This window comes from Lytechinus pictus, chromosome 16 (assembly GCF_037042905.1).
Source record: "Lytechinus pictus isolate F3 Inbred chromosome 16, Lp3.0, whole genome shotgun sequence".
NCBI lineage: Eukaryota > Metazoa > Echinodermata > Echinoidea > Temnopleuroida > Toxopneustidae > Lytechinus > Lytechinus pictus.
This window is the reverse complement of record NC_087260.1, coordinates 7833576-7846872: the sequence shown is the minus strand read 5'-3', so window position 1 is coordinate 7846872 and position 13297 is coordinate 7833576. Positions and strand designations below refer to the sequence as shown.

Genomic DNA, 13297 nt, shown 5'->3' with positions numbered 1-13297 from the left:
TCTTTCTATCGGAGGTCATATAATACAGATGTTTAAAGAATGCATCATGGATAAAGAGTTTGTATCACCGTAAGAAAAAGCAAAAATATAAATTTTGAGGGTATTTCATAGTCCATCAAAGGGAAAGTTGTTCACACTTGACATCACACATCCTTGTCGCATTGCCAATAGGAGGATCTCCATAGCATTGGTGCTTGCAATATTCAAATGCTCATAACTTTCTCATTATTTGTCCGATTTTTCTCAAACTTTGTTTGTTCTTATTCTTTGATTTTTCTGTTTCGACACAAGCCTACTTGTTCCAAAGGTTTCATTCCCCTTAAATGTTAATTAGAATCAGGCCTACAGCGTACAGTAAAGCAAACAAACAAAAGGGGATAAATGACAATAGTGAACAGATAGTAGCTATTGACTTTGAACTCATTAAGGGGTATATTTCAGTTCTATATAGACGATTTTAATTTAATTCTATCATGTCTATTCTCCATCGGTACTATCCCGTGCGTATGCCCAAGCCGAGTGAGCGCGCAATTTTGTGATAAATTTTGACGTTATATTCAGAAAACAATATATTTCACCCTTCGCTTTCTCTATTTTTTTCTTTGCCGTGATTTTTTTTTTCGCCACTGAGGTCAAAGGTAAGAGAAGTGGGAAAACCCAAGCCTACAGCGTGATTAGCTGATCAAAGATTGCTTATATGCCAGCACTGAAACAGACAGGTAATGTGTCGTTGACTTTTTGCAGCATTGAATTTTCAAATTTACGGACTCATAATATAAGCAGTATAATCTTTCAAGCAACAAGCGGTATGTATATGCACATACTAATCACTTACTTAAAAGATTGTGTCTTAATCCTGATTAAGCTTACTTTGTTTAATAAGTAACGGACCATATTCTTATATCACAACAATATAGGACGTTTAATAACCATAAACCATACGTGACTCCATCTGTTCGAATTATCAATATTATTGCTTATCGGTGAAAGGACATTGATCACGATCATCGATTTAATTACTTTGATCATAACATAACGAAGGCATAACATGAAAATAATCATCTTATACTGCAATTGCTGATTATTTGGGGGGGGGGGAGGGGGTGGCAAAGCTATCATAAAGGGTATTGCAACCTGCTTTCATAGAAAATGGTACAATCGGGTAGTTAGACAAGAGATATATTGGGAAAATGTGAATCCTAGAGCCATTTTGGGGAAAAAGTTGGAAATAGGTTTATTTTACATAATTCAAATGTGGTTAATCTGATGAGACATGTCCCCAAGTCGATTTCTGATGCTTGACCACCTAATTTGCATAAACAAAATGGCTACCAAATTGACAATATTTAGTCATTTTTCTACAATATTCTTTTATATATATCCACTTTCACAGACATGGAGAATACAAAATCTTGCATGCATAACAGTTACCATGCAGACAAATTGGTTATTCTATTTGGAGATTAATTAATCATGCAAATTTATGCATATTTTGCAATATTATGCTATAATTTGGAAGCTTCAGCTCAAAACTTTATCATTTTTGGTACAAATAGCATTCCCGTCATTAAGAATAATTGTACGGCCTTTAAAATATAGTACCACATTCAGTGCTTATGTATTTTATTGTTCTTTGAATTTCTTATGTATTTCTTTGTATTTCTACCATTTGTTCTGTACATGTCTTGTTATGAGGTATTTCAACAACTGCTTATAGACAAATACTAAGCTTCAAAGATTAAATGATTCGAGTGTTAAGTGTTAATTTGTTTTCAGGAATAAACACACACACCCACCTACACCCACATCTGTATCCAAAAGTAATAAGCTTGCAGGGTGCATTAGGCGGTTCCATGACATTTGCTCCGGCGACAATTGCTCCGATGGAAAATCTACACATTAAGCAAAACATAAAACCTAACCTCCAAAACTAAATAAACCCTAATCGTAATATTTACATTATTCTGAACCAAAAACTCTATCACAATCCTAACTCTAATCCTATGCCTTTTGAGATATTAAGACCTGAACAATTGTCGCAGGAGCAGATGCCGTGTCACCCATTAGGCACGCCCAATATAAAAGTACACTGATGCTGATCCTATAATCAGGACAGTGACCAAATTTCATAGAGATTCAACAGATAATGCAAATTAATAAACTTATAATCATGCTAAAATTGTTTTTTTAAACAATTAGATGATTAGATAGTGCAATCTATAATGTCAATCGGATTAAGTATCATACTTTTGTTGTAGGAAAATAGTGTTCAGTTCCCATCAGATCTGCAATCATTACAGCTAACTCTGCAAAGAACAATTTTTAATTAAGGCAAGGGGTCTGTATTACCGGATCACTCACTCACACTGGCGGATCCAGGGGCACAGCGGGCACGTGCCCCCCCCCCCTTGAGAAGCAAAATTAAAATTTGTAACGTAAAAATGCCATTAAAACAGAAGTGTGCCCCCTCTTTTGAAATTGAAGCCCTTTTTTTTTTGCTTGTCAATTTTTTTCGGGTACGAAATATCCTTAATTTGTGGTTGAAAATTTTTTTTGCGTATCAAAATTTCCCTCCAAAAATCCCCCCCCCCCCCCTTTGGGAAAATTCTGGATCCGCCCCTTCTCACTCATTTCCTTGATCATTACCCTGCATGTTATGTTTTTTTTTTTTTCTGAGGATACATTTAAACGAGTCAACTATCAAAGTGATAGCTGAAGACTAGAGATTCTAGAGCAAGCTATTATATAGATTGGGGAATAATAAAAACATGGGCAACAATAAGCAGGTTTCAAGCCAAACTTGTGCTGAACAAATGTTCACATCGCGTACTCTGATTGAAAAGTGTTAGGGATACCAGTGGGCCGTTTCATAAAGCTGTTCGTAAGATAAGAGCGACTTTAAGAACGACTGGTGAACCTTTCTTACGCGCTAAACCATGACCAATGTATATACCATTTACCACAAGAAAGGATCACCAGTCGTTCTTAAAGTCGCTCTTAACTTACGAACAGCTTTATGAAACACCCACAAGTTTCCCATTGCAATGACCTTTATTGATTTCAGCAATGCATAAATTTGATAGCATAAACAGTGTCATAGCTGAAGGTGCTCACTTCCTTCGGTCTCCCGTAAACCATGCTCCCTACATTGAACACAATTTGAGAGTTGTTGGTGTTGTGAAAGGAGAGAAGGTGGTTTTAATGACTGGTTTAAGGTACTTACAGAAGTGCGTCAAGGTTGCATACTTTCGCCGATTCGTTTCGTCATGTGCAATGACTTTGCTTATGAAGAGTGTAACTACAGTGCGTATCAAAAAAAAGTTTACACTTTGAAAATATCCTGTAAAATTATAAATTTGTAATATCCTGAAGATTTGTCCACATTTTAACATGGGTACAGATCCATTTAAGCAAATGACGATATAACTGTCGAAAAATATTTCCGCTTGAGTGAGCACGACTTACTTTTGAAAAGTTAGTGAAAAATGATTTGCGCAGAATTTTGAAATAGTTATGCGAATAAAAGTAGACCTTAATCATGAAGAACACGTGGAATTTAGCTAGTAAAATTGATTTGAAGATATCTTTTACATTTTTTGACTTGTTTCCTTGCCCAAAACACTTCGAAGAGTGCATTTCGCCCCATCCCACTCCCCCACACACCGAGGCCATCGTGACGATATTTGTTAATCATTGCCAAGCTTGGGAAAAGTGTGGAGAAACAAGTATTAAATGAAAAATGAAATGTAAACCCCACTTTAAATGATAAAAACTTAGTGAAAAAATGCTGGAGATGTCTGATATAAACTTTTGTTCAGATTCAGGTATGTCCTCAGATCCAGCTGGCACAAAAAGGGTATTAAGGTTGTGCTTACTAAGTGTTGAAATTTCAATTTGGATGGCAAAATTGTTACAAAATGCTTGAATGTATCCGTTTTATTTCAATTGACTAAAAGTGCAAGGGAAATGTATGAGAAATGTTTCGCATACAGGGTAAGTTTGATTTCGCCTTTCCCCTCGACACAGTGTGAAAACGAGCATTTCTGCGCAAACAGATTTCTGCGAGCTTTACAAAAATGGACAGTGCTCACTCAAGTGTAACATTCTGACAAAACTTTTACTTTCATTAGATAGATGAGACCCAATCCCAAGATTATATGTGAAAAAATTACCCAAATGTTGTATATTTTTTAATTCCCAGGGCTTTTTCGAAGTGTAAACTTTTTTGATACGCACTGTATAGAGAAAGGGATTTCCTGGATCTACATGTATGATCGAGGAAATTCCCTTCCTATAGACTGTCATGATGATATTGCAGAACCACAGGCAACCTATCATAGCTAAGAAAGCTACTGGATGAAGTTGGGGATAATGCATGACAACAAAAAAAGTGGATTGACAATCACCCACTAGAAGACCAAACATGTCAGGAACCTATCACCCTTCAAAATAACCTTTTTATTAGCTAACAGGAAAATCTGCTATCATAATATGATGATGTCACCTATTTGTAGTTCGATAAATGACCAAGGGTATACACAGATTGGAAAGCTGCGCTACGGGAATTTCAACACCTTACAAAATCTGGTCAAACAGCAAAGTCTCCCTCAAGATTTAAAGGTGTGTTTTTCTCTACGGATCTGTAATATGACGATTGAAAATGTCTCAAGAGCACAAACTTGATGACTTGGGTACGAACTGCTTCCGCAAAATACTTTTTGAAGGGCTTAAAAGGGCTTCTTGCCTTAGCAATAAAGCCATCTTGTGGAACCCCTGAGGGAGGAGAACTGGCAATTTTTCATTCAGCAAGACCCAGAAGAATACCTATGTGAATACGAATGACTTTATGAACTGGTAAAAAGTAGAAACAACTGGAGGAAAGAGGACAGCAGCAGGACTGCATTCGTAAAATAGTATGTGGAAATGCACATGCAACCCCTCAATGGAGTCCAATTATCAAATCTCGGCTTTGGCAGTACATACACTCAAAATTATTGGGTAAAAATGATCCATAGGGTAAATATGTGTCTAAACAACATTGGGCATTTCTTTGGGGCATTTTTATTTATCTAGTGTGATGAAAATTTTGCCCATTTTAAAGTAATTTCTGCTTATTTTTTAACCTTGGCATGCCTAGTGGACAATATGCTTCCTGCATTGGGTAAAATACTGCCGGCGAATTTGGTTGGACACATAAAGCATGCTGGTTAAATTTTACCCAATACTTTTTTTACAGTGTAGAGTAAACTGTTCATTGTGGAACTTAGACTAAAAAAAATTGGTTGTGGAACATTAAAACATTAGAGTCCGGCTTTTAAATTGTCTACTTGACAGGCTAAATAAAAAAATAGTTGCTTTCAAATCTATGTGGGTTTAGTTCTGAGAGGTTTTAACAAATAGGGACAGTTTGACCAGAATAATGGAGAAAAAAAAGAAAATTTCATTTTCAGCAGAATATTTTTCACCCCATACTGCTAAATAGACACTAAATGTATGTAATCAGATTATATTGGACGGCAGAACATACACATCAAAGGATATTAAATGCAACTGATTTGGGTTAAACAATAATAGGAATGGGGAATTACTCAACGATTTTCTTGATGTATTTATTATCTAAAATTCTAAATATGAATGAATTGTTTTATCAATATATTCAAGAAATCACAATGCAGTCAAACTGAAATTGTATCAATCGATAAACACCTTCGCTTTGAATAGAGACATGTACATGAAATTCGTAGGATCACAACCAGTGTGCCTTTAAATGGGAAGGCCCACCTTGCAAACATTTTACTTCGTATTCAGATGCGGGTGTGGGCGTCGGTGCAAGTGTGTGTATGTCCCCGAAAATATACTAAGGTTGTTGTAAAAAAGCGTCATTAAATAATTTAATCATTGAAACAATTCATTTCTTTTGTCTTTGATAATCAATACTTTAACAGATCTCACTATATCAAAACATGTGAAAAACAAATGGTATAAAATATACAGAAATAAATGAGAAATTCAAAGAACAATAGAACACATTATAATGCTGTGAATGCTATCTGTACCCAAAAATATTAAACATTTGAGCTGAATTTATCAAGTAATATCATGCATGATTTTGCAAAATATGCATACATTTGTACCATTAAATAATTATACATAAAAATATCAAATTTTCACAAATAATACATATTATTTACGTAAGATTTTGCATTGTCCACATTAATCCATGAAAAATTAGACCCAGTATTTTTTTAATAGAAAGAATCTTGTAGAAAAAAGATCATAAATGGTCGATTTGGCAGTCATTTTATTTATGCAAATTAGGTGGTCAATACATGAGAAATCATCTTGGGGACATGTGTAATCAGATTCAGCACATAGGAATTGTGAAAAATGGCCCTGTTTACGACTTCTTCCCCAAAAATGTCTCTCGACGTTTATACAGGCCTCGATCTCTTCAAAATAGCTCTAATCTATAATAATGTTGGTTAGAAAACACTTCCTTACTGGCATACTGTTAAATAAGACATTTCAGAGAGAGAAAAAAGTTGCAATAAATATGAAATATTAAACAATCTATATAATAAACATTATTTCAAGTATAATAACCCCGGGGGGCACTTCCATTGACGAGTGGATACCATGCGCGACCATGGAGTCTCGAAAAGCACCCTAAACACGTATTTTCCATATTCTGAAAATGCACCCCTTAACAAGTATTGGCGTGTGAAACCCTAATAATAAATAATAATAATCCGCATTTATATAGCGCTTAACACATCGGAACGACGCCTCTAAGCGCTTTACAAATATATTATTACCGCGGTCATCGGATCCTTGCATGCCCGCATACAATATATGCACCTTCTCCACTCCCTGGGGAGCATTCCAACAAGAGTTCCAAGACGCAATTGCTAGGCATACTACATAGGCTTTCGCATCCTACCGGGTACCCATTTAACACCTGGGTGGAGAGTGGCAAATTGTGGATTGACGCCTTGCCAAAGGGCGCTAGGCCATGGTGGGATTCGAACACACGACCCTCTGATTACAAGGCGAGAGTCAGAACCGCTACACCACGGCGCTTCCACCCTACCCTTAACAAGTATTGGAAACAAAACGATACTATTGGCAATTCCCTGAATTGAACACCTGAACAAGTACAGCGATATTTCAATTTTTATGTCAAGGACGTCGGTCGTCGGTTTTACCTTTACCTACATCATTGGGTTTAGTACAGCCCCACCTCCCACACCTCGCGCAAATCGTACTCTAAACACGCAGTGTTGACTCTTGGGGCAAAAAGTACATCCTTTATAAAACATTTTAGTCTTAATTTTTTATACCCTCGCAAATTTGATCATAAACACGTAGCTTTCCTAGCGAAAATAGATACCTTTTTTCATTATTTTAGCGTTTTTGACACCCTTATTACGTTACGTACGTAACGTGCCCTATCTTGAAAAAGAAATCCATTTTACGTGTTTTTTGGGTCGCGCATGGTATCCACTCGTCAATGTTAGTGGCCCCCGGGATAATAACTCAAAATATAACAAATGAGATATCATAAAAATATATCAATTTCTACTCTACAACTTTGCAACACAATATTTTTGTTATGATCAAGCAGTAAAAAGTTATAGCAAGTTAATTTAGGAGACTCAGGGACGTACGGTCTACCAAAAATGCGCATCCCTGAAATAATATGTGGCAAAGACAGGTTTTTAAAGTGGCACGTAAAGAGTGAAACTACATCAGATGGGAAAGGAGTACAAGAAAGATAGTTAATCACTGTTCAATATTATCTTACAGAGGTCAGACCGAATGTTAACACAATGGCGGATGAAGCGAAAGTCACACACTCTATGCAAAGCCTGACGTGTTTGTTATGTGTTGGCACAATCATCGATGCTACAGATCTTTCTTGCGGACATTCATTCTGCAGAGCATGTTTGAAAAGGTACGACGCATCTTATCCAGAACGAGACCACATCGTGTGCCCTGACTGCAAGGAACTCACACGGTTATCAGACAATCGAATCGATGGCCTCCCTTCCAATTCACCTATCAACGAACTCGTTGGAGAGCATTCCCGCAAAGCGGATGATGACATCACAGGAGCCAATCCACAGTGCAACACCTGCGAACTTCAGGAAAATGCCGTTTGCTTATGCAGTTCATGCAACAACTTCATGTGTGAGCAGTGCCTTGAATGTCATCAACATCTGAAAAGAGTCTTTGGGAGCCATGATATTATTTACTTTCAGGATACTAACAGCAATTCACCATGCGGACAGTACCCATCTCGGTTTTGTTCGACTCATATTTTAGAACTTAACAGCATCTTCTGTGAAAAATGTGTCCGATATATTTGTCTGAAGTGCGTATTTAATCACCGCGATCACAATCTGAAAAAGAGTGATCAATTTGTTAGTGAACTGAGGGAGAAAGTTGAAGACCTCAGTGAACGAACTAAGATGAAGAAAGCACGTTTACAAAGGAATATGAAACAAACAGTATTGCAAATGCAAAATGTGCAGTCACTTGTGAAGGAACTCAGGGTAGCTGAGTACGATGCGTACAAGGAGAAGGAGAAGAAATTGAGAGAAAATCACCAAGTACTAGTTGCGGAAATAGATGCGCTGGAGCAGGATTTTCTTCGCAATCTAAGCTCTCTGAAAGAAAGTGATCGGCAGAGAATTAGAAGCATTTGTAGCAAGGCATCATTGATCAACAGTTGCATAGTCGGTTGTCTTGAGACAAACAGTTTATCTACTCATGCCTTGTTTTGCGAAGAGCTAGAAACCATGTTGGAAACGGGTATTGATGACGATACTGCTGTAACGGTTGCAGAGATGGCAAAGAGATATACATTCCAGTCCTTGAGAGAGGATAACACACTGGAACTTGGTCATATAACCATGACATCATCCCCCACCCAGTTGCATGTGACAAAGTCCGTCAGTCTTTGTGGCCAAACGTGGGGAATCACCAAATATTCTAGCGAGGACATCGCTGTGGGGTACTGGGGTGATCACTGTGGTATTGATATTATTGATTCTTCGGGGCATTCGAAGCAGTATCGCAAATTTCCACCTTTTGTAGAATGTTGCGACTTGGTGTTTCAAGAAGATGGCACGCTGTACGCATCAACTACCAAGAATGAAGTGTGTATGTATTCGGCAAAGGGTTATTGGGAATCCACGATTGCAATGGAAAGTGATGGGTATCTCCTTGCATTAAACAGAAGCCCGTCAGATGAAATACTTCTCACTAATGGGTCAAATCAGATATACATCTATGATTCGACGGGTACCAATGTAGAACATACAGTGCAAACAAAATACGTTACCCTACAGGTATCTGGAACAAGTACTGGTCTTGTGGTGGCAAGTTGTTCCCGTACAATAGAACCTGATGTGGTTGTCGTATACGACAGAAACGGCAACGGTGGCAAGCTCCTAGATGCTCCTAAGAATAGCTGCCTCTACCCTACAGTTGACCAAGAGGACAGGGTGTATATAGCAAGCGTTAACTGTGAGACTGGCAGAATGAAGATCACCCGTTACGTCATTGAAGGTTTGGACCTTAGGGAAACATCGGAGTTTATCCACACTGACTTTGTTCTTCTACAGCATGGATGGTGTTGTCTTGTAGCCCTGTCTCCAAATAATCTTGCATTTGCCTGTAATGACAAAGTTCACTTCATAACTGTTTCGATTTGACATCGATGTAACAGGTTTCTTGATGATTATTTGGTCGTCTTCAGTCCAGACGGAAAAGCTCTTGTTTTACGTAGCCAGAGGTTTGTTCTTGAGTGATTATAAACTAAGATTGAAACACTATCGGACGTGTTAGTTTTAAAGCCTGATTTTAGCTTTGGTGAAGACTCAATATAATTTGTGAAATGTACCAAATCTTATTGTATGTAATCTTATAATTGCAAATTTGTTATATAGACCTGGCTTAAATTTCATGCGGTATGATTCATTAAACACAGAGCTATGAGCCTTCTTTCAGAACTCATCAGAAAACCTCTCAATCCAAGTTTCGTTATTACGTTGAATAAAGTATGTAATCCAATTATGTCTTCATTCACTCTTATTTTATTTCCTTTTTGAGATTTGGGCCCATGACTTGAGGGCCCATACCTAAATTTGAAATGATAAAGGTTTAAGAAAATTGACATGATATTTTTAATTGAACATTAAAACTTATATACTTAACAATAACGACAAGGAAATGAATTAAAACATGCATGATCTGATATTGAAAAAGTTCCGTATTTTTCCACTTCGAGCTAGTTGATACTTATATTTACTTTATGTACATTCATTCTTTTCACGAGCATTTACGTGTTGAAAGATTCATTTTATGTACTAAATTATGGCCCATCTGGGCCCCGTCTCACAAAGAGTTACGATTGATCCAATCAATCGTAACTCAATGGAAATCCATCAGTGTAAAAAAAAAAATTTACAGGAAATTTGCCAAATGTCCTTAGTAAACAAAGGAGTATACACCAAATTGTCAAGAAATCAATAAATTTATGGATATACATTCATATCTAGAGATTTTTTAACAAACATGCATTTAATATGTTGCTTTGCTGGCTTTCCATAGTTGCGATTTATCGGATCAATCGGAACTCTTTGTAAGACGGGCCCCTGATCTGCCTTCAACTTGATGCCCGTCAAGTCGCAGGTATGTTCGTATAGTGACGTGCACGTTCATGTGGAGGAGAACTCGACGGACAAATATTCTTATCCTGACTACTTAATACAAAACTTTGGTAGATAGGTTTCCTGATGTGTAATAAGAAAGTGTTTATATTTTGTAATTATTGGAGTATTTGATGTAAAATTTCATGCAGTTGTAAAAAAATCAATTTTAGTTTACGGTGCATTTATATAAAGAATATAATGTTGTAATTTTAATATTATATGCATCTAAAGTGATATTAACATTTTTGTGGGACACGCTTTATACTTGATTATCATATAACATTCATATCTTGAAAAAGAAAATTATAGTAGCCATTTTATCTTTTTACATCTGACGTTTATATCAACAAACTAGAGACGAAAATTATATCCTGGAATTTTCAGCCCAGTTCATGGTTTGGAATATGTTTTATAACAAACAGAAAAGAAACACCACGAGGGCAATATATACGTATATGAATATATAATGTAACCAGAAACCGTCACGCCTTAACTTAATTCCATTCACTAGCAAGTGTTATATTATCTCTTCAGTATAGTAAATGATTACTTCTTGTTTTCTTCATTGTTTTTTTTCCATCCATTAGAACAATTTGAAACATAACATGAATTAAAGTTCAGACCTTTGTAATGTATTTGCTTATTGTCCTCCATATCTATTTCCTTATTGTCCTCCATATAAAAAAAAATTAGAAAAGTTTGTTTACAGTAAAACTATTAACTCTTTGAAAGTACACGATATTTTCTCCGATTACCAGTTTGGCTTTCGAAAAAAAACATAATACTGAACATGCCTTATTAAATTTCATTGACAAAGTGGCACATGCTCTCGACAACTCTTCACATATGGTAAGTATCTTCCTGGACTTCTCCAAGGCCTTCGACACAATCAATCACAATATATTATTACGTAAACTCGCTCACTATGGCATGTATGGGGTGCGTGGGAAGGCCTTGGAGTGTACGGAGTCCCACAGGGTAGTCTGTTAGGTCCTTTATTATTTATAATTTATATTAATGATTTTTGTAAGTCATCCGATATTTTTTCGTTCATATTTTTTGCCGACGATTCTAATCTTTTCTATTCTCATAAAAATCCAAATACACTACTAAATACAGTAAATTCTGAGCTAGAAAAGGTTACTCAGTGGATAAGAGCTAACAAACTGTCCCTTGATCTAAAAAATATATGTTATTTAGTAACTCCATAGACACACTGTCCGCAAACATTGTGTTTGATGATACCCCTTCAGAAGTTGTTTCGTTTATAAAGTTCCTAGGCATAACTTTTGATAACAAACTTTCGTGGAAATATCATATTGAAAATATTGTAAATCGATCTCACGCAACATTGGCATAATAAATAAACTGAAATTTCATTTTCCACCACGAACCTTATTTATGCTTTATTCTTCTTTAATCTTATCATATTTGAACTATGGCATTCTTGTTTGGGGCAATACCCACCAAGTTTTATTAAACAGACTTCTTATATTGCAAAAGAAGTCTCTCCGTATAATTAACCATTCTTCATTTCTTTCACACACAGACCCATTGTTTGCTGAAAACAAGCTGCTAAAAATAAATGATCTATATCTGTTTCACTTAGGCCAATTTATTTATAAATATAATAACAATTCACTTCCTCACATATTTGATTCAATGTTCCCTCAAAATCGTTCATTTCATCATTACCCTACGAGACAGTCTAACGAGTTTCATTTACCTCTTTTTAGAACACTGTTAGCTAAAAAAACATTTATAAACGATGGCCCGAGATTCTGGAACTCCCTTAGTGAAGATATCATTAATAGCCCATCCCTCTGTTCTTTTAAAATGAAACTTAAAAATAATTTTCTGAAATCATACAGGTCATCATTTCCTCAATTTTGAATAATCATATCATTAAATTCACCATTTCATGCCTCCTTAACTTATTTTCTTTTTTTTTATTATTATCCGCGCGTTGAAGTCCTGCTCTATTATCTTTCTTTATCTATTTTCCCTTTTATTTTCATATCCCTTGTGTGTGTTTCCATTTGTCTTGTTTCTTGTTCTTTGTTTTTTGTGTGTGTTCTGCTGTTCTCTGTTTTGTCACTTCCGTGTCCGTCTTCGTAGGCAATTCTGAAATAATTATATTTAAAGGGGTCCACACAATACAAGCACTGCTTTTTAGTGGATCCCTCCATTTTCTCAGAATTTTATTTTATAATGTTTACGATATTTCGCTTATATATAATAATCTGTTTTGTTTTACTTTACTTACAGATAAATATCATATAATGTACATGCCTCAATTTATTTGTTCTGTATAAGTTCATTGTAATTATTTCGACCACATTACTTTGTGTTCTGTTGAAAAAATGAAATAAAATATGCCTTTCACTTAACAATTTAATATGTGTAATTATCATAGATCTTGAATTAAGGGTTGCTAGTAATCTGTATCACAATAATCGTTACAAAATCCAAAGTAGCATCATCGAAAATAAAGTCTAACATTTACCCTTTCATGATTGTCTTGGTGAGAATAGGCACGTGCGTTATAAGTTCAAAAAATCACAACAATTGTGCAAATT

At 35.9% G+C, this 13297-nt stretch overlaps 1 protein-coding gene across 2 annotated transcripts; it reads left to right on the top strand.

The window, feature by feature from the left end:
• The first annotated feature begins 464 nt into the window (after positions 1-464).
• Positions 465-11392, top strand: LOC129279075 (E3 ubiquitin-protein ligase TRIM33-like). 2 transcript variants are annotated; one of them, XM_064111246.1, is made up of 2 exons: positions 465-719; positions 7807-11392. In XM_064111246.1, the coding sequence occupies exons 1-2, from the start codon at positions 698-700 to the stop codon at positions 9717-9719; spliced, it is 1935 nt and encodes a 644-aa protein (XP_063967316.1). In that variant the 5' UTR covers positions 465-697; the 3' UTR covers positions 9720-11392. The 2 variants fall into 2 exon arrangements, with proteins under 2 accessions (XP_063967316.1, XP_063967315.1); XM_064111245.1 differs by having other exon boundaries at positions 496-806.
• The last annotated feature ends 1905 nt before the right edge of the window (positions 11393-13297 follow it).

Bases quoted from the DNA above. Each gene is read 5' to 3' on its own strand.
- LOC129279075 (XM_064111245.1), top strand. From the start codon at position 698: ATGCCAGCACTGAAACAGACAGGTAATGTGTCGTTGACTTTTTGCAGC. The intron at 807-7,806 runs GTATGTATATGC...ATTATCTTACAG, and splicing joins AATCTTTCAAGCAACAAGCG to AGGTCAGACCGAATGTTAAC.